The sequence below is a fragment of the Pyrgilauda ruficollis genome, unplaced genomic scaffold, assembly GCF_017590135.1.
Source record: "Pyrgilauda ruficollis isolate IOZ18807 unplaced genomic scaffold, ASM1759013v1 scaffold79, whole genome shotgun sequence".
Lineage (NCBI taxonomy): Eukaryota > Metazoa > Chordata > Aves > Passeriformes > Passeridae > Pyrgilauda > Pyrgilauda ruficollis.
Window position 1 is genome coordinate 5,859,494 of NW_024529821.1, and position 22,320 is coordinate 5,881,813.

General features: G+C 42.5%; 1 protein-coding gene across 7 annotated transcripts in view; it reads right to left on the reverse strand.

Annotated features, from left to right (window-relative positions):
• ARMC8 (armadillo repeat containing 8) overlaps positions 1-22,320 on the reverse strand; it is a 63,833-nt gene that overhangs the window by 16,235 nt on the left and 25,278 nt on the right. For 4 of the 7 annotated variants that reach the window (XM_041486796.1, XM_041486793.1, XM_041486797.1 and 1 more), the window contains 9 exons: positions 20,207-20,349; positions 20,010-20,107; positions 12,546-12,638; positions 9,243-9,302; positions 7,977-8,057; positions 6,613-6,688; positions 6,437-6,527; positions 3,034-3,094; positions 102-302 (listed from right to left, as the gene is read on the reverse strand). In XM_041486796.1, coding sequence (XP_041342730.1) covers positions 102-302; positions 3,034-3,094; positions 6,437-6,527; positions 6,613-6,688; positions 7,977-8,057; positions 9,243-9,302; positions 12,546-12,638; positions 20,010-20,107; positions 20,207-20,349 — 904 coding nt within the window. The remainder of the gene's footprint in view (positions 1-101; positions 303-3,033; positions 3,095-6,436; positions 6,528-6,612; positions 6,689-7,976; positions 8,058-9,242; positions 9,303-12,545; positions 12,639-20,009; positions 20,108-20,206; positions 20,350-22,320) is intronic. The other 3 variants (XM_041486794.1, XM_041486799.1, XM_041486800.1) reach the window with 3 other exon arrangements.

The window sequence follows — 22,320 nt, forward strand, 5'->3', positions numbered from 1 at the left end:
CTACCACACCAGGTTTAACCAGAATTAAAATCCCCATCCTGAGCTGGTTTATTTTTGGTTTTGCCCATTCCTCCAAGGCCCAGAGCGGGTCAGGAACGCACCCTCTTGATGTCGGTGATGGCACTGACGGAGCTGGGGTACTTGAAGTAGTCGGCCAGCATGACGATGAGGTGGTCGCTGATGCTGGCCATCCTCTGCAGCTCCACGTCGGTCTCTATCAGGTAGGCCAGAGTCTCTGCCCCCTCCACCCGCTCCTCCAGCAGTCTGTCCTTACTGCACATTCGAACCAAGCATGGCAGAGTCTGCAGAGATTAAATAAAAGGAGTTTCTAGTGCAGCTATGTTGATAAAGAAACTCCAAAGAAATGAAACAACTGTCCTACAGCAATGCTCCGCATTGTTCTTTAGATAAGAACTTTCACACACATTTCAGTGGGTACAAAGACTCCACACACAGAAGAATTGTTTCAGGCATTGCTGAGTGTACAATCAGCTACTTTCACACAACCTTTTACACAGCCAAAATCATGCAATGTTTGAAAGTAAACACAGACAAAGTTTGACAAAGTCTTGTAAAAAATTTTTTAAATCTCCTCAGAAGTTGATGTTTCCACAGGCTTGTTCTTACTACACACCAGAACCAAAAGTACCCAAGCTGCCCTCAAGAAGTACTTGACCCCTCCTGCCCTTCTGTGATCCAGGATTAACTAAGGACAATGGAGTTAGAAATAATCTCAGGGCTCCTTTGCCACACACTGGCTGCCTGGAGCAGAGGGCAAGGGAGGAATACTCCTCAGCAAGCAACGTATTTGACCAACCAGGAAAGAAGCTAACCTGGAATCCAGGTCCATTCTGCCTTCCCTGACACCCCCCCATACCTTGGTTACACCCACACAACAGTTTTGTTACACCTTCTCTACTGAAACAGAAAAAACAAGTCTTTCTTTCCCAGAAGCCCAATGAAAAGTACTTAACTCTGGACAGCCCAGTTCTCCAAGAGCTGGGACTCTGCTCCCTCAAGCCTTCCCAAATATGAAAATGGACAAGGAATAACACCAAAATTTGTGCTTGTGCAACGCCACCAAGTTCAACACAGTAACTAGTAAATGTTGCTCAGAGTTATGTTTTGGGGACCTGAAATAACATCTACCCATTGATTGCTCCAATGATTAAATAGATAAATACCTTATCTCCATTGCACAGGAAGTAGGACTTGCCTACATATTTTAGAAAGCTTGATGCCACTTCAAAGACTAACACTGAGGTGGTGAATCCTGCAGCTAATCCAGTGAGCCAAAGCATTCCCTTCTGCATACCTGGCCTTGAGGCAGCAGGGTAGATTGCACATAGACTCACAAAAAATTACATTAATGTGGAGTGAGAAGGAAAAGAAGTGGAATTCCATGTCTAAATCACAAAGACAATGTACTTCCTAATTCTTTCCAAGGTCAAATGGCCTGAAATGAGCTATTTCTTGGAATTCAAGGGCTGGGCATTGTTAAGTCACTGGCTGCATGCACCAAGAAACACAGATCTCATGTTTTTCAACACTAAGCAATTCCATCTGCTTAAAAACAGAAGCAAGAATTCTGACAGACACATTTTAACTGTTCCATTGGACCCACAGGTCAGTACAGTACAATTAATGCACAGGAGTAGGAGGCTGTGTAGGGGTGTAAGATGGAAAGCCACAATGCTCACCTGACCAGCAGACAAAAGTTTGGAAATGGACTGTAAAGATGGAATATCTAATTTCCATTGTATGGCTGGGATGTATCTGGGTTATCTGGACAGTTTCATTATTAGGATTCCAGAGAAATCATTTCCCTTCCCATCAAATCCATTATTTGTCAACCTTCCCTGCCCTTCTCAAGGGATTTTATTTTTTCCCCATGTTGCAGGACAACCCACTACTCAAACTGAGCAAAGAAAATAAATTAAAACCATTTTGGAAAACACACATCCTTGACTAGCTCCCAAATGCAGAAAGTTTGATAGCAAAGGATCAATAATTCCTGAATGTTAATGGGGCCATCACTTCAGCTCAGCAGAGGTTAAAGGATTTGTGGCTGGATTAAGCACAGGGACACTGTGTTATCTTGAAAGTATGAGCTCCTGGAGGAGGAATCACTGGGATGGCTTGAACAAAGCAAAGGTTCTGTGCCTTCCTTCTCCCCTCACTCTTTTGTCTGCTCTCAAGTACTACAACACATTTAATTCCACAACCTCAAACATGGATTTGTGCTGAAGCAGCTTCAACAAGGAAAAAATGCTGCTTTTGCTGTGAGCTGGCCCAAGCACACCCCTTTGCAAAGGTTTGAAAGGATGGTGGTTTTCCACAGGGCCCAGCATGTGCAGCTCCACAGGGCAGGGTCCAGCTCCCAGCAGTGACCTGCCACTGCCACAGGCTCCCTGTCCCAGGGCAGAGCAGCTCTGGAACACACACATCCTGACCAGGGCACAGCCCAACACGGGGGATTCATGAAGGGAAGACATTTCCAAAGAAGAAGAAAGAGGTTTGCAGAAGAGAGGGGCTGGGAGAACGGAACTGTTGCCCCCAGTTTGCAGGTGTTGTAGGGAGAAAGGAGAGCAGAGAATTAGAGTGTCAATTTGGAACAAAGCTAAGGAGGAGGATGAGGGAGAATGATGCAGCTTGGCTTCCTCAGCTGTGCAGTACCAGGTACCTGTGCAGAGCGGATGCCAATATGCACACGGGATTGAACAGTACATTGCACTTTCTTGCACAAAAAGACAGGAGGGGCAGGCCTTTGTATCAGCCATCATGTAGATTTTTTTTATCTATCATTACTTGGAAAAAAAGAGAAACCAAGAAACTAATTTTTTTTAATTAAAAAAAAAGTCAGGAGAACTTGGTGCTTTGCAGCCTTTGGTGTAACAGATTTTGTGCTACCTTTTATATGAGAAAATAAAACCAGAATAAACCTACAGGAGAAAACCTTTTGAACAGAGAACTGGTCAGCACAAAAAGAATTATTCTACATTTACAAGGTGGTTGAAGCAAGACACAGCTCACCTTCAGAACGATGCAGGGATCGTCCGTCCGTATTGCTCCGGCTCTGCACATGGAAGTAAGGCTGCAACAACACAACAACACACAATCACCTACCATGGCTTTGGTGCACTTCAGCTGCTGCAGAACTCCTGTCCTAATGAAACATCCCCCTGTGTTTGATTTAAATACTTCAGAGCTTACTAAGCCTGGGCACACAAACCCCTCCAGGTGCACTTTCTGGCAGGTTTGCTCCCTGGCAGGAGCACTGATCAATACACACAGCACACACTGGCCACAAAGGGTCACACCACCACCCTGCCTGAGCCCCACACCCAAAGGAACCACCTGCACTAAGCAAAGGTGCAACACACCCAGACCTTCCTGTAAGTACCTGCCCCATGGCTGTGCAGTCAGCAGGAGAGAACCAGCACAGGAACACAGCCTGACAGCTCAGGCACAGACATCAGGCCCTGCCCCAGCCCAGGAGAGGTGGAATTGCTGTGCTGCCTGTCCACAGGCAGGGCTTTACACTCTGCAGGGACCAGCACACCCTCACTAACAATGAACCCAGCCAAGGCTCTGACACTGCACCAAGCCAGCATTTGGTCCTTATTAGACAACAGCTCACAGTGCATATGACAACCACAAAGTCTCACCAGCACACAGCATTAGAAAAATTCCAAGCTCTTTGTTAATGTACTTGTAAAGTGCTCCAAATGATCAGGAATGCAAAACAGTTCACCCACCAAAAAAAAGTGTTTTATTTTGAAGTGGTTTTGTTTTACCTGCTCTGCTACAAGGCAGTGGAATGGAGCTGGAGAGGAACTGCTGTGCATCAGTGTCTCTCGTTTTAGCTTCTGAACTAACCATTGGAGCTGGGTTTTATAATGTCAGAGTGGAGGTTAAAAAATGTAACTGTATTTCAGTAAAGGTAACTTAAAACTAACATGTTTGGACCTTCAGTTGGCAGGCTGAAGTTGTACACAGGGTCAATGAGAACTGCTCAGCTAAGGAACAGCAATGTGCTCATATAACCATGGTGTGTTTCACCACATCCCTGAGCTCCTTCCAAGAGCCCAGAGTGAGTTCTTTCACCTCCTAGAGGCAACAACACTGATCCTCGTTCTGAATACAGCCACAGCTAAAAATCCCACCGTCAGAATTCTCTGAATATATTTCTCAGAAAGTTAGAGATAAGACTTGAATGTTAGCACAGAGATCAGCTGCTGAACTTTTACTGCCCAAGCTTTGCAGCTACAACAGGAAACTCATTTTCACACCTGCACAGTCAGGAGGAAAGCACCCATCCTGCAGTCTAGTGAGACCCCATTTGCCAGGCAAAGTAGCTCTATTTTAGCAATGAAAGAAAGCAATTTTTGACTTCAGGTAACAGGCTTGGCTTAGCTTGAAGCAGTTCTGGTGATTTTAGCAGGAAAGGTTACTGCTCCACTTGCAGCTGCAGAGCACTCTCCCAGTTAGGGGCATCCTAATCTTCCCTCTGTCCTAACACTGCTGCTCAAGGGAAGGATCTTTGCTCCATTTCAATCAAGAGGTATTGCCCTGAATCCTCCAAGTCTACTTCAATTGTTGAGGGGAAAGAAAGGGAACTTCTTAAAGTAGTCTTGTATGCCAGTCCAGATTCAAATAGAAATTATAAAGTAGGTTCAAAAGAAAAAAACTCTTCTAGATCTGCATTCCAAAGAGTCTAATGACAAATCAGAGGAACTGCAGATTAACTGACTGAAACTGGCACGGTAGGGGTGAAATCTAATTTACAAGCAGAAGAAAACATCATCTGTGACAATTTCTCCCAGTACTCTCATTAAGAAAAAGGAAGAGAAGAGTCTGACTCGGAGGCAATTAGGTAGGGGATGGACCTACTGGAAGAAAACCCAGCAGGGTTTTGCAAACTCCAGGACTGCTGTAAAACTGAGAGCCCTAAGAAGGATGAGTGCCTGTGGACTAATTGGGAGAAACCCAATCTGAAATTCAAGATACTGGTTTGTCTGCCATTCCCCTGCCATTTTCTTTTGCTGCTTTTCACCACATCACTTTCTTTCATGCTTCAAAGGTCCAGATGAGCCAAAGTATTGCAAAGCAAGAGCAAAAGATGGGTAGCCAGTTCCTTCATTCAGCAAAACACACCAGTAGACCTGGGAATGTCCATCTCAGAACAATTCTTCTAACTCCAGCCTATCTTTATGACTTGTCAGCTGCTTTGTATCTCGAGATATATAGTAAAAAAATTACTTTTAAGTATGCCATTCTCTATGTATTTTCTGACTTCTCAAAGAAACACATAAATCAATCAGAACTGAGACTGATACAGTGCAATTAATTTAACTTGCCTTCTTCACTAAGAATTGCCCAACAAAACCAGTAAAACCAGACTGCTTGGGCCAATTGTGGTGGAATGGAGGCTGGGAGGTCCCAAGACATACCTCCGACATGGAGTGGGATTACCCAAGAACCCCAGTCATAGACATGCACATCACTGAAACTGCTTTCATGAATGAGTTAGGGCATCACAACCTGGCAGCATGAGCAGAGAGTCACAGATCCTACCTACCCCACCTGTTCCTCATCCAGAATCAAGAGACTTGTACTGACACAAGTGGCTGTAAAATTGTTTGGTGAACTCAGAGAACTCACTGCTCCTTGTCAAAAAAGCCACCAAAAATGGAAAGAATAATCAAGCAACATATCAGTGACCAAACTCCTGAGTTAAACTTTAGTAGTTCATACCAATGGGTGATTTTATCTCTTTAACTCCCTGGAGTGATTTATTTCATTGCTATCACCACAAGAAAAGGAAAATGGTCCTAAAAAGTGTCAATCCCAGCTTATGGAGTGAACATAACCAGGCTGCTATTATTACAGAACTGGGTCACATGTTGTCACTGGGTAGGAAGTCACTATGGATATGAACACACAAACGTGCCCACAGCAGCAGGGAAAGCTGAAGTACAAAATTAATTAATAACATTAATTCTGCTGTAAGAGCACATGAAGCCTGAAGAATAAGCTATTTTATTTAAAACAGTTGGGTAGAGGGACTAACTCTGCTCTCCCATCATCTTGGTGTAGTCTCCAGCACAGCACAACCATCAAGGATGATAATTCAGGACAGTGCTCTGCCTGTTCAAATAAAAACTTATAAAATTCAAGATACAGGTGAAAACCCATATGGCTGAACATACATTCTTCACAAAACTGCTGCCCAGCAATATTTTCCCTGTTTATGTACAGCAAAGAGTGAATGGGGTGAGACCCACTTGTTCAAGGACTCAGAAAATGCAAACAAGTATCTTTAATTATTCCTAAGATTTTACATCCCATATTACTTTGGAACAAGGAAGAAGGAAGCAGTTGAAGAGTAAGGATTAAATTCCCTGCTATTTTCCCAGTTCCTGAAGACAATTACCATTTGGCTGACGTGAGCTGCATTTCAATGGGCTTGTCCCTTTGTAACATCTTCACAAAAATCTGTGGTAACAATTCTCCATCAACAGAAACTGAAAAGAGAGACAGTTCCAAGTCATTCTCATTCAGCCAGGCAAAAAGTGAGTATCAAACCAGCAGCAGCAGCATTGCACTCACCATTGACCAGAGTCATGGATACCTGGGGGTTCTCAAATGCTAGAACTGAGAAGCATTTCAATGCCTGCATTCGGACCTGTGTAAAAACATAATAATATGAAATATCAACACTGATTTCAAAGCAAAACTGGGCTATACTGCTAGATAGGCTTGTAGAAAACAATGCTGTATAATCAACAAGAAAATGAGATGAAGAATCATGGCATATGGAAACATCTAACTCACACCCTGACTTCTGTCATCTCCCTGTTGGAACTATCCTTCTGTAGGGTATGTTCTAAGCTCTGAAGAAAACCAGCAAGGTTAAAACTTGGGAACTGAACAGGAAATACTGGTCTTATTTGTAATGCCTCACAAAGGTATAAGAAACAACAGAAGAATAGAAGAATACTATATAATGATGGTACTTTTACTTTTCAGGACTCATGAGTACTTTAGAATCAGAAATAGGTACCCTTGAGATTTCTATTCAAGAATCCTTTGAAGGTGGGCTTAATAAAATGTCTAAAGAGAACCATCCAACTGCAGTGATTCCAAACTAATCTTAGAACAAATGTACACCATTTTACTGCCATTACACAGCCTCAGGCACCACCTGGATGAAAAGGATGGACAAATTTCTTCATCTTGGCTCCTCCTTCTTCAGTCCAAAGTTTTGATTTAATCAATGTCTCATGGCTGCCTAGTTTCCAAAATCTTTATAACTTCTTTTTGCCACAGGGAAGATCAACCTTATCACCTTCCCACATCACAGAACCTAGATTAGTTCAGGTATTAGTCTTTGACTTGCCCTTCTACAGCTGCACCTATTTAAACTGTGTTCTTGTCTTCACAAGTGGAAGGACTGAGAAGGAGCTGACGCTCCTGGCCACCAAGTTACAGGTAGAGTGTGACGTTCTCTCAGGTGATGGAACAGGATGGACTTCCAAAACACAACAGAGAAGGGAGCAGAGACTCAGGAATTCAGGGAGCACAACACACAGGCAGCTGGTGGCCTCCACACATTCAACAACCATCTATTTTTACACGTAGGACTTCCTGTTTAGGACAGATCACACTTGCTGTTCTTCAGCTTAACTTATTATTCTCATTAATTGTTCAACAAATTAGACCACTTGGGTTGCCAAGTGCCTGTTCCTCTTTGGAGCAAGGCTAGGCAGCCCTGTTTTCATTACTGCTGCCTCAACTTTACAGTACAATAGCTCTGGTTTTGACAGAATACAGCAAGTAAAAGCAACTGTTACTCTACACATACGCATCATACATGTTTATAGCTTTGGTTCACAGGCACAGATGTTTTTTATAGTCTCCATTTGAATTCCTTTCATAAACACATGTTAAACACAGTAGTTGAAATGTCTTACTTTGTAGGAGGTGGATACCAACAGATGTGCGATGTTCTGAACAGCTCCATGGTTAAATAAGATTGTCTGGTGATCTGGACCCTTCAAAGGAAACATAGCACAGGGTTTTTAAAACAACATGCAAGAGATTCCCACTGTCTGCAATTTATTGTTAAATATTTAAGATACATTTCCTAACATTTACTTTGTAATCAGCTGGCATAAAAATTTTATATTTTTTTATATAAACAACTTCAACTATATTTTTAGAGCATTTGTTTGTCCTTTTCTGGTAATCATTTCCATTCTGTCCTTCAATAGGCAATGACATTAATTCTCACAAATGAAGCAACATGGATAGAGAACTTCTGTTTCTACTCTTCCTACTGGAAACAACAGAAAGCTCCTGATTTTCTCTACAAATCACATAAAAGATCACCAGTCACTAATATCTTCCTCACTGTTAATATTAAGCATTTTCAATGATTCTAACTGCAGAAGGGAAGGGAGTTCTTCTAAAACTGGTTCCAGACAAAGTGACAGTCCTTTAAGAAGAAATTCACATTTTCTTCCAGTTTTTATCATTCATTATTTTAGTTTCAAGCATGTTTGGCCATAAATCCAGCCAGCCATCACCTATTATTGACTCAAGATCTAAGCTGGAAATGGCTGGTATGTCAGTATTTTTTCCAAAACAGCTTTTAGAATTAAACACAAATACTAAATTTTACAGGAGAAAGGTCTAAGAATTTCTGTAGCATGAAAAGATTTGAGGTTGAAAAAACAACATGAAATCTCAATACTTGCAGCCCTCAGCAGTCTCTTGCCAAAGCTGGTCTGTGACTTACAAAGCTCTCTTTAAAGTAGGTTCATAGCTCTGGTCATCTCTCATTAAGCATGAGCTATGCACATTTAAATTCTGCTTACAGGATGCTACAGCATTTCTCATCCCTCTCTGCATTTCCTTGACTAATCTGCAAGTGAAGAAAGTCTCTTCACTCCTTCATCTCTTGTTCAAACCTGGCTGAGTTAATGGCACCTCTTACGTCCTGGTAGGCATCAATGACACATTATCTTCTAATCTGAGATACAGCTGAAATCACATTCCTCTCACAGTCAAAAGAACATTTTTAGAGTATCTCTTACCTCTAAGAAAAAAGCATAAAATTACTTTCAGATGTAACATATCTGGTGCTTTAAGAGATGCTTCAGCTGCTACTGCCACCAAGAGCTTTCTACCAAAAAATGCAATTAAAACAGCATGGTTGAAGGAGGAAAACCACTTACATTGGCACACAGAAGTGGCTGAGGCAATGAGTTAAAGCCGCAGCTATGCCAGTGTTGGAGCTGAAGAACAGATATTGAAATATGTGAAAAAAATGAGTGAGTTTAAAGTAGAAGAAATCATATTGTCCTAGATTTAGTAATTCCCAAGTATTAGTGATTCCTCCATGGGATGCAGATGGCAGATTCTGTGCAAGCAGGGCAGATGCCTGTACAGAGGTGACACCTGGGTGTATGTGAGTTGCACAAGTGGAAATATTTCATGTGTATACACTTTGTTTGCACACACCAACCAGCACAACCAGGTAAGCACTAATCCACAAAGAGGGACAGCTGTAAATATAAAGGTGAAAACTTGAGAATATGATTAAGCATTTCCAAGCAGTTCAGGCCACTATTTAACAGCAAGGCTGTCTGGTTTTGTTCCACCTTGGATACAGAGTTCCACTCCTCTGACAGGGACCTTGTTCTCCAAATACGAATGACTGACATATTTCAGGAATAGACATCACTTCTTGCACAATTTTCCATCATGAAATGGCAATTTTCAAGGAAACATTAGGGTAGCACAATGTAACAACTCATTCCACAATGACAAACAGATACCTAAGTGCCTTTGTCTCTTAGGGCAGGGATCCAGCAGCAGCCTAAGGTCACCCAACAAAAGAAGGCCTGGAGAAAGCTGCTTTGATTACAGGCTTTATCCTGGACCCTTCCTAAAACAGTAAATTCTACCTTTTCACATCATTTGCTCTAAAAACAAATGAACGGAGATAGAAAGACTCTCAAAAAGTTAATTTGGACTTGCACTTTCACATCCCAGGTACATCAGCCTGATTTCAGTTTACTTATTTGCTTCTATGTTGACAGAATCCTGGCTCTGTATGTTAAAAGCTGCATCTGTTCCCCTATAAATCAACACTTCCCTTGCTCAGGATGGCTCTTCTGCAGGGCAATGCTCCCCTGACATTAATTTTAACCCTGAATGTGCAGGGAGAAGCAGCAAAAGAGAGCAGCAAAAGCAGAAACCAGCAGCAACATGCTAGGAACACAAATGATGGATTTCCTAGCTCTAGAGAGCCAGACTGAGCTTGTCCAGGGAAATGGAAGAGGGCAAGGCAGAAGCCTGAGAAACCAACAAAAATGCTGGAAAGGCTGAGAAAGAAATGGCTACACCAGATGTGAGCTGAGAACAGTGCAGGGACAAGGAGGGCAGGAGCTGTGATAAGTCACTATTAGTTCAATTAATACATCTACTAAGATGAGGAAAAAGAGAAATAAAAGCATCAATGCCTCTTAGAACATATGCTAAGCCTTACCTAAATGCAAAGGTTTATTTATAGTAACTTATTGTTTCAGGAAAAAAAGTAAGAAAGGTTCTCTCACTCAGGGCCTTTTGGAGGAAGATGAAGTCTTCATTTAAAATGCAGTGAACACAGAAACTTTCAGTATTTTTTTTTAATTATAAGAACATACTTTGCCTATTCATTAAAGTGAGAAAATCCCCTGCAAATGTGTCTTCATCGTATTAGATGCATTTTGTTCTGTCTGAAAATACAATCATTGACATTATAAACCTGAAACCCCAAAACTAAACAAAAGAGAAGGAAGGGGACATTTCAGATTTTTGCTGAACAGCTGCATTTGCTTGGGCAAGAGAATGAGTTCTTGATCAATTTAACATTTGTGATGATCTGTTTGCTCAACCTCAAATATTTTTCTTTGTTATGCAGCTGTTTATTCTGCAAATGCAGCCATTTCCTCACACTCATACCCATCACCCTGTCTTTCTTGTGCAGCCTAATTTCTCTCTGTTTACACAGCCAACAACTTCTTTCCAAAACCCTGATTTTTTCCAGACATTCACTCTAAAATTTGAGAGAGATTTGGGGTTGGAGAGGCACTCAAATTGGAATGGTGAGCTCAGAAGACCTTCCTCATTTGTGAAGTGACTGTGCATTTGCACAGTAAACAACATTTCAGATATGCAAGCCACCAGGAATTGCTGGAGCTACAAGGAAATAACTCCTTTGGAAAAAGATGACAATAACTGTTTTCCCTTCTCTCCCAGCCAACAGGGTTTATATTCCCAGAGCCAACCCCTGATTGTATAAACTGACTCTTTCACCATCCCGTAATTAGTCCTGGGTTATTTTTCTTGTAGGCCAACATGGCCTGATTTTTCACCTGTTCAAGCTCCTCAGCCTGTCAAGGAGACTTTCAAGGGCCACTTAGACAGGAGGTGCCTCACTGCTCCAATTTTTTTCCTTAAATACCAAATTTTTTTTCCACTATTAGGTATATATGTGAACCTCCATGGCCCAGTGTAGGATTTTGTCTTCATGTTTCTATAAACAGTTTCCTAAATATTAGCAGCTGAGTTCTATTATTATATCTCACAAAATGGACAATTTTCAGTCCTCAGCTTCACTTAGCAGAAGAAATGCAAAGGGAGGAGTGTACATAAATAACAGTCAAGGCAGAAGAACACAGATACTTAACAAAGGAATAATTCACAGTTCCAGGGGACTCATTCTAAGTGATAAGGCAGAAAGATATTTTTCAAGGAAAATACTTACAAAATCATAAACTTAGGAACTTTCTCATTTGTTAGTACACAATCTGTGATTCTTTAATTTTGACTGTTACTAAAAGGGAAAGATGCTGTAAAAAGCTGATTTCCTGCCCTGAATTATTTTGATACAGTTATTGTATAACCCACTGGTACAGTAACTCCCAAAAAACTGCAACAATAAAAATCAGTGCTGTGGGGAAACTTGGAGTGGGGGAGGGAAAGACAAAACTATGGGGTGGGGTTTTAAATCAGTTTTCTCCTATCAACAGAATTGCATTACATAGCAGGAATGAACATGTATCTGGATGAACCTGTAACTGACAGAGCTCAGCTGAGAATAGCATTTCTTCTCCTCTCAACCAACAGCACCTCTTAGAGAACAGTCCCTGTATTTAAAACAAGTGAAGGCAGCTAACACAACCTCTGCAAAGAGATGCTCACACTATCCTCAGACTTTCAGAGTGTTCCAAGATTTATAGTGCTAAAAGTGAAGACTGATGCTTGCCCAGTTGGCTTTGTTTAGCAGCCAAAGCCTATAAACCCACCAGATTTGCCTATTTTCTTGTACTGCAGAGCAGCATATATAAACCCAAATAAATCTGCAGCAAATGCAGAGCAGTACCAGTTCAGTCATTACTGGCTCAAAATTCCTGCCACAAAAGGCAGCACACACACAGTTCTTGCAGGCCAGAAACACAAGTTGCATAGAGAAGATGAATTGTCTTTCTTACTTTGCAGCAGTGGGAGAAGATCTGACATATGTATTCTTGTGTGTATCGAGACCTACTGAGCAGTGCCATGAGGTGGGAGATAACTGTAGCATCCTGCAAACAAGGGAGAAAAGACGAGAGTGTTAACACTGGATTTCAGCACAGCTTCTCTGCAGTTTGTTACTTAAAGGAGCACTCCTGATTCTGCACTCAGTATTCTTCCTTCCAGCAAAACTTTTATGGATACAGAGCAAGACCATTAAAAGCAGTTCATTAAAAGCTGAAGGCACGAGTGACAGTTCTGAGTCAAATCCCCATGGAAAAGAAATAAAAGGTTAGTGCAATTGGAATAAATAGGAATAACAGGAACAAAACTTCTGCAATTTGCCTCCAAAATATTTGGGACAAAATCAAATAAAAGAATGAGGGGGGGGTTGGAACACACCAAAATCAAACATGACCACTGACAGGGATTAGTCCAGGAGCTGCCTTAGTGTTGTCTTCCCAGCAGTGTGGCTGACTTAGCTCTTCTCCCAGCTCTGAGTCCAAGGGAGCAGGGAGGGAACATGGTGCCATCCTGGACAGGGCACAGTCCCCTGGAACTGATTCATGGGCAGTCATCATGTCCTTTGTCTTGCAGTCAAACACACACTATAGACACTGCCAGTGTGTGTGACACCAGTGACAGAGAATCCCAAATAAATCAGCAAAAGAAAACCCTTACACTTCAGTGGGAGGTTCCCTAAGCCAAGGCAGGGGGCTGGAATGAGATGATCTTTAAGGTCACTTGCAAGCCAAACTTTCCCATGATTCTGTGGCAACTTCTCTTCTGCAAGCACATCCAGTTATTTATCTCTGTGGTGAGTTACAAAACCATAATGTTCAAAAGCTTTCAGTTATTTTTACCAGCACATTTTAGTGGCAGGAACTATGGTGATATTAAAAAAAACCAATGGATATTTTAGTTTGGAAAGGGGTAAACTAAATTACTTCCATGAGATAAAGGGAGCTGAGCAAAGGGAAGGATTGAATGCTCCAAAGCACATGTGCTATATTGGCCCAAAAAATCTAAGACTCTGTTTTACCTGCACAATGATGAATTACAACCCTCTGATTTAGAGAGAGGTGAATTGAAATTAGAGCAAAACGTTCCTGCACCTTAGCTCCCGTGAGAGCACTGAAAGCAGCACCAGCCTGACTGTTCAGTAACTGTGTCTTCACACAGACACCCTGGTTATGAGAAGTTTTGCTTCCCAATTACCTGGGAAATTTCCCACCACACTTTTTAATATTGTCAAAATAAACATGTACCAGTCTCCCCTATTTGCAAAAATATTTGAGATTATACAAAGCTTGTAGTATTTATTTAATATTTTTTACTTATGTAAATACACAATTATCATACTTATTTTAGGAAGCTTTGCTGCTGACAATCCAACCCTCTTATTCTCTACAGAAAACAACAGACCAAGAGAGCCAAGAAACACACGGAGCATAAACTCGACTTGTTTCTGCTGCTTGTTTCTCACCAACTGGAAAGGATCAACATGCAACAGCCTCATTTGGCATCTCAGCATCCTACAGAGAGAAAGTTATTTATAAAGACTTTCTCCCAGGTACACCAGCCATGGTCATTTCATGCTTATGTACATAGGAAGACCAAGGGACTACCTATTTCCAGCAACATTTTCAGGGTTTAGCCAATAGCAGCTCCATCTGATCTGCCTTTACACACAGCCCAGAGCCAAACTTCAGAACCCAAAGACCAGCAAGGGACTAGTTTGCTTGCAGTGCAATAGTGGACACTCAATCCCAGAATGGGTCAGGCTGGAAGAGCCCAGCAGTCACCTGGTCCCTGCTCCGGCAGGGCCATCCCAGAGCACAGGGCACAGAGCACAGGGCAGAGCATTCCAGACTGGAATACCTCCAGTGAAGGAGACTCCTCACCCTCTCTGGGCTGCCTGTTCCCAACTTCTCTGAGTGAAAGCAAAACCAGCTGACAATATACCCAGGATTCCTCTGTGTTTTAATGCATTTGACCCATTAAAACAGATTCTTGTCCTTTTCTGCAAATCTTCAGCAGCTGAAGGCATCAAGCCCCATTAGTGCTCAACACAACATCACAATCAGTGCTAAGAGGCTGCTCAGTTACAAAGTTCCCCTGAGACACAACCATCAAGAAGCCAGGAGGTAGGGAGAAGAGAAGAAAGACACACCAGGATTCACAGGCAGGAATGCTTTAAAAAAGGAGCTTCAAATTGTAAGATGCAAGACCTGAAATCTCCTGCAGGAAAATCCCTGACTATGAAACCTGAATTATTTCAAAGGACACAAACTGTAACTATTAAAGCAGCACATCTTTGGATAAAATAATTATTCAGTTAAAACTCTTAATCCTCACAGATGAATGTGTAACTTCTCTCCATCTGTATCTAATACCAAGGAAGGAACCAAGAAACATTTATTTTGCATCCTCATCAGTGACATCCTTGTGCAACTGTCCAGTTTCACCTAAAAATCCAACAGCATTGATCACAGGAATATTGATCACAGGAGTACTGATCAGAGGAGTATTCCAGCTGCAGTTTATAGATTGGAAGTTTTTAGTAAAGATCTAAATAGACAGAAATTGAGCCTCAAATTATTGGGAAGCTCTACAGCAGAGCTACAGAAATGGGAATGAAATGGCACATGGTGTTTTGTTTTACCGACCAGTGTGGTACCATGACCCAGTGGTGAATTCCTGGATGGGAAGGTTTTCATACTGGATGGGAAAGTTTTCATACTGGATGATGAAAACCATTTTCATGTAGCATTTATGAGACGGGGCTGTTCTGCCACCAAACATTGTGGCAGGGTACTTGTGGTGCCACTGTGACCCCAACCATGTCATTGCACATATGACATAAGAGTTAATGAATCCTTGCAAACAACACAGTCATGGTCCCCTGAAATTCTGCCAATACACAAAAATGTGTATTATTAGATATTGTGGACTATACATTTAAGAAACAATTCTTTATAGACTTTTTTATACACCTTCTCATTATGTTCCATCAAATCTGAAGTGTTGAGTATGAAAAGGTTAAAAACTCTTGGAAAGTTCCAGGAGGGCTTCCTTAATGTGTTTTTAAGAAAACTGTTAATTCTGCTCTACAATTTTGCTATAATATCCAACTTGTAAAAGAATTTTGGCATGTTCATCAAAAAAAACCTAGAAAGAACTATGGGATGTGTGGACATAACTGATTTCCAACAAAGTGTGAACAGTGAATAGGTGTTAATGTGAGGCTACATAATTCCACTTTTATTCAGTACTGTTACTCAGTAACAAATGATCTTCCTAGCAACCCTAGTGAGATTGAGTCTACAGTCATAAACTACAGTTAAAACAATGAGATTCACAAACCCATTAAAATGTTGTCTGCTAACAAAGTAGTTCCAGGCAACTTAGGACAAATAGCTCTGTATCATACATATTGTAACAAAATTATTGTCCAGACAAAGAGAACTTAGAAAGACTTAACAGTTACATTTATCTGCTTGGATCCCAATACCTAATTTTTTCACATTCCTTTTTAACACAAAATTTGTAAAGACCTATATTAAAACATTTCTTTTTCATTGAGGGTTGCTATTCTTTTCCCCAAGTCAGAGAACTGAAATGCTTCTATCCACCCAAATAACTTGAATTCAAGCTCTATAAGCTAGAATTGGTTCTTTTACAACTCTCATTTTTAGGAAGCAGTTCGGACTGGAGAACATTCAGCCTTGCTCCTGGTTGAGCCACCACAAACAGCCAGAAGGAAAGAAGGAATAAGGCAAGAGAGGGTGACCCAGATTCCTCCCTTAGGAACTGTGGATCACTGAGCTGTGGTGGAGCATGTGCACACTTGGCAGTGCTGGCTCTTTGCTCATTAAACACCTGGTTATTAGTCAGTGTAAGATATCCTGATCCTCTCAGGTGTGCCTCTCCCTTTTACCAAGCCTGGCCAATACCAGGTGACGCCAGGTTTTTCATCCCAAACCTGCCCAGGAAGCAGGAATGCCTTTCACTCATCATTTCTAAAGACTGAGACTTCTCAAACTGATTCCTCATTGTCTCTACAGGACAGAGTCTCATTCTGCTGCAGCGCCTTCACCCTCCAAACTCCTGTAAGGACAGCACTCCCAGCAGGGAATGCACCTCCTCCTGCAAGGCCAGCACAGCAGCCACAGACAGCAAGCTCCCACTGGAATTGTATCTGGGTCCCACTGAGCCTGGAATTGTATCCTCCCACTGAGGAAAATAGAATGACAACTGAGAACAGCTGTCAGGAAATATGCAGAATGCTTTCATGGGCTGGAAACATTTGCTGCCATTCTCCTGTTATCAATAAGGTATCAGGAGTTGAAGTAACAGGAACTCAGTCAAACTGGATTTGCCTTAGTGCTTCCATCTACTCAGCAAGCCAAAACACACCCAGCTATGGTGAACTGGCTGGTTTGCATGCACAACAATCTTGGAATTTAAAGAAGTCTGAACATATGTCTGAACCTCAACAGATCTCTCCCCCTGAACTCCATGTCATTCCTCATTTCCAAGTGCAGCATGGTCACTAAATGGGTCTCAGCACCAAGGCCTGCACGCTGCCTGTGCAGGAAGCCTCCATTAACAAGGATTCCTCTGGCACAGCAAGTCTGGATATAACTTGGTGTCACAGCTCAGCATCAGACCCTAAAAAGCTGCCCGGATGGATGGATCTGCACATTTTTTCAGTACAAACCCTACGTTTCTATAGGAAACTGCCCAAATGTTTCCATCTCTGAAGAACTATTTTATCCTTGGAACTGAACATAATGAATTACACAAAACTGTCAGCAACTGATCCTTCAGGCTTCTGTCCATAAAGAAAGGCTCAAGAGGAAAGGTGTAGTTCCGAGACCCAGCACTTCCGCTGGGAGAAGTATTCCCATTACTGTGGGTGATGTGCACCTGTTACAAACAGAAAGGAATGTTTTAAGCTGCACTCTTTAAAGCACTTGTATATCCTGGATTTTAACTGAGAGGTCTTCTGAAACCTCTAGAATGACTGCAACACCCTTGGAGATGCTAAGCTAACTCCCAACACTTTGTCTTGGAAACAGTCCTGCCCAAGGTTTGAGAGAGAGCAAACCATGCAGTCAAATCATGAAAAAATTCTGGGAAAGTTTCCATGTTAGACACAACTCAAGCTCCAGCTTTCCAGAAGTTTTTTCCAGAACTGCTGGGCTGGAATGAAAAGCCATTGACAAACTTGGTCTCCTACTTTTCAAAACAGGACCTGTAAAGGGCAGAACTTAAGAGACCTTCAAGTGCTGCAGCTGTATAGAGATGGTGACAGTCTCCCCAGAGCTGCTGGGACCAGAAAAAAGAGGGAGGAGGGTGGCTAAATGGGAACTTTGAATTCTTCCTCTTGTTCTCAGTGTTGGAATGTCTACCATGAACTGTTCATTACGCCCATAATTACTCCTTTAATTGCAAAGCCAATGTCTCAATTGCTGCCTTGTGAAATACAGCTTGCAGCAGTGTGGGCTGGGGCTGTACCTTCCAAGAGATAAGAAAAGCATCTTATCAAAGGATCTGTATTCAGCTCTTTTCAAAGCATGGCTTTGGGTATTCCCACAAGAGAAGGAAAAAACAGGATTTGCAGAAATAGGACCTTAAGCATAATCATAAAATACTCAATTTTGAGGTGTTTAACTGGAATGGGAAATGGGAAAATGGGATTTACAGGTGAACTAAGGAGCAAGGACCTCTCACCAAATGATCATTTCCTGTAGTTATGGTTAATTCCAGGACATCCCATTTGCTTGAAGAAGGACTTGGGGAGCAGTTGATGTCATTGCTGTGCAGCTGAGAAAGCAAAGCATGAAACACCAAATCCAGTCCTCAGGCATATTGCTCCCATGGTAGGGATTATTTCTGTGCTAATGCTGGTTCCTTCCCATTTCTGTCCATTTCTCTAACCCTTCCTCTCCCTTCAAGACATCAAACCCCTCCTCCAAACAGGGAGCAATTAAAAGTCCCTATTGAGCACTGATCCCCAGGAAGAGCTATGGATTGTTAATGGAGACAGTCATCTTAAACCCCTTTCTGGATGCTGAGAGCAGGAAGCAGATGCCTCTGCACTTATCAACTCTTAGAGGCTAATGTGGGGGAATCTGGGAGCATGGAGTGAAGCCACAGAAAGACACAGAGGAAGCCCTTGGATCACTCTGGAGAGGTGCCTTTGGTGTTCACACATACAATATGCATTGAGTTTTTCCATGCTGAACAATCACCAAACACCTGGAAAAAAGGCAGTGAACAGTGGAGGACAAAGCTGGCTGATTGTCTGTACACACTAAATGCAAGCTGACTTTCTGAGATGGACTAACTGGCAGCTGAAATTCAGAATTAGGTGTATGGTGAGATTGAGTCCATAGAAAATAACAAGTTTCCCTACCTGTGTCTGGAAAGAAAATGTAAAATTTCATTGGAAAAATGAATAGAGAACAAAAGAGACATTGCAGCAGTGCATAACAACGAGACAAAAAAATCTGTTGACAATTAACAGCCAAACTGTAGAGAAAGTAAAACATGAAAGGCCAGCTGTGCCCTTCTCTGTAAGCACCAAGACTTCCTCAGCAAGCAACAGCTCTCAATGAGTGGGACCAGAGTGGTTCCCACTGTGGGTGCCCGGGTACCCCGAGAAGCTGGAGCTGCTCTGTGACCTCCCCCAGACTGAGGCAATGCTCCCATTTTCCGAGCAGGAAGAGATTGCTGGTCCACTACAGCTTTCATTCCATGGCTCACCCTACACTGGGACAAAGGAAGCTGCTGAACTCTCCTTGGCCCTCCTTCCCAGTAAGAAGCAGTGCCTGGGTTTGGGCAAACCCCAGGGACAGCAGTACTTTCAGAGAGGGCTCTGCCCAGTCACCCAACCAGGGCCAGCACCAAGAGCCCAGCTGGCACATGCTCCAGGACAAACTCAGGACTACAGCAACTGGAGAGGCACATTTTCTATCCTCCTGTCACCTAAATGCAAATCACACATACAGCAACTAAGAGCAGAGACATTTTAGAGGTGAAGCTCTTCCACTGGAAGTACAAAAACTGAACAAGCCCTCTCCCAATTGGAGAGGGAGGACAGTGCTGGATAAAACAAACTTTCAGAAAGTAACTGTTGCCAGTATAGCTCTGATAATAGTACCTCTAAATACCATTTAGAGACAGTTTTTCCTCCTCAAGATTGCACACAAGTCTGAACATGTAGGTATTTTATTTATCAGTGGGCTACCCTGGTGACCAGCCGATATCAAACCAGCCATAAATGTCAGAGATGCCAAATGCCTTAAAGGCAGGTGAGAAGTGCTAATGCTGTTGCTCAAACAAGGCCTTATTACTACTCCAGACAACAAGATTTTTCACTCCCACCCTCTTTACAGCCTTTAAAAAGACATAATAATCTGCTTACAACTTACTGTGTACAGCAGATCCTCTGGAGTTACAGGGCTGATGAAAATGGTACGGAGACATCGCAGGCAAGCTTCAATAAACTTCAAATCTGGCGAGAGCAATCCTATAAATATGGGCACATCAACCATTCAGTCTCATTATCTTTGCTTATTTCAGTACTTTAGGAACATTTACTAACACAGATCCATCAAGGGAGGGGTACCTTGCAATAAGGCTGGGATAATATGGCAGTCTAGGAGGGATTTGACATTGTTCTCTGTCCCCATGGCAAGGCTGCCCAGGACCACTGCACATTCTGTTCTCAGCTCCGTGCTTGAGGTCTCTTGCTGGAGTAAATACAGCAACCTGCAAACACAAGTATTTTTAGAGGAAAATTCATACGGAAGAGAAAATTTAAGTCTAAAAGAAAATAATCTGAATTCTGCTATGTAAACATGATGAAAACCTTAAAAGAAAGATGAAGACTGAGCAAGAGAGTAGAGTAACACTTCATTCACAACCTTTTCACACTGTGTGTTCCTACATAACTTTAACTTGGTGTAGGAAAAAAACCCGCTGCCCTTTCTTAAAAAGGTACTGTCACAGTACTGACATCCAGGATGGGCCTCTCACGGAAACAGGGAGATCCCAAATCTCAGTTAGAGGAAATGAGTTTGCAGTTTGAGGCTGATGGGAAAGGGAACCTTAACACCTGATTACCATTGTGGGGATGGTTATCTTTGGCAGTGATTTCTTCTGGGTCACAACTGCAAAGTAACTCCATCACCAAGCACAAGCATGGGGTGGGCTGAGGGTAATCTGAGTTTGGAATACTAAGAAATGATCACATAAGCAAAGAAAGCCCAGTAAAGTTGTATGTGCAGAAAGGTAGCTGTATTGGAGCTACACACAATCACTTCAAGCCTAAAGCCCATCTTGCCAATGGTGTCATTTGGGTCCCAATCAATCTGGATTCTTTCTACAGGATCAAGAAGCAAAATACATAATCAGTGGTATGTGAAATCATCACTAATGAAAAATTGCACTCCCTCAGTCCTGTGGAATCAGGTAACTTTGCACTACTATTACTTCTTTTTTTTTTTTTTCCTCTGCTGTCTAGAGCAGGTAATGACAGGAAACAAAAGCTTCTGTGGTCATGTACAAACATATTGAGAGATCCTGGCTAAAATTCATCGTGGAAAAGACGAGAATATTGAGCTCCTATGTGGAAAGCACAATCTCATCTACTGTTCTAACCCTGGCTGACTCCCCTCTGCTCTATGTGTTGGTAAATATTGATCTAATTACTAATTAAAACATGTCAGTAGCAATAACCTTTTTAAAAATAGCTTTCAATAACCTAGAGGCCAATTTAGAAATTCAGAAATGCAAGAGTATTTCCTTCCATTTTCACCAGAAAGTCCTGAAAACCTGCTCTGTGTCTTCCCTGTACAGACCACACCAATGGCCTTCTCTCATTATCAAGGCCTTCAACAAATAACCTGCTGCTTGTACGCAGAAATGTTCAGTCACAGAATCACAGAATCATTAAAGTTGGAAAAGTCCTCTCAGATCATCAAGTCCAACCATTAACCCAGCACTGCCAAGGCCACCACTGCCCCATGTCCTCAGATGGGACATCCACACAACTTTGAAGTCCCTGCAGAGATGGGGACTCCACCACCAATGCCCTGGGCAGCTGTGCCTGGGCTGGGCAAGCTTCTTCCAGGAGGGATTTTCCCAATCTCCATCCCGAACCTTCCTGGCACAGCTTGAGGCTGTTCCCTCTCCTCCTGTCCCTGTTCCCTGGAAGCAGAGCCCGACAGCACTGCCAAGGCCACCACTGCCCCATGTCCTCAGATGGGACATCCACACAACTTTGAAGTCCCTGCAGAGATGGGGACTCCACCACCAATGCCCTGGGCAGCTGTGCCTGGGCTGGGCAAGCTTCTTCCAGGAGGGATTTTCCCAATCTCCATCCCGAACCTTCCTGGCACAGCTTGAGGCTGTTCCCTCTCCTCCTGTCCCTGCTCCCTGGAAGCAGAGCCCGACTCCCCCCAGCTGTCCCCTCCTGTCAGGGAGTTGTGCAGAGCCAGAAGATCTTCCCTGAGCCTCCTTTTCTCCAGGCTGAGCCCCCCCCAGCTGATCCTGGTGTTCCAGCCCCTTCCTCAGCTCCGTTCCCTTCCCTGGACACGCTCCAACACCTCAATATCATGTCCTAAAAAGACTTCTTTCTCCAAAAAGATTTTTAAAAAATTCAAAAGCACATGAAATTCTGAAGGCTTTTCTCTTCCAAGGAAAGTAATTGCTATTTTCTTTCCCATTAACGCCCCACAC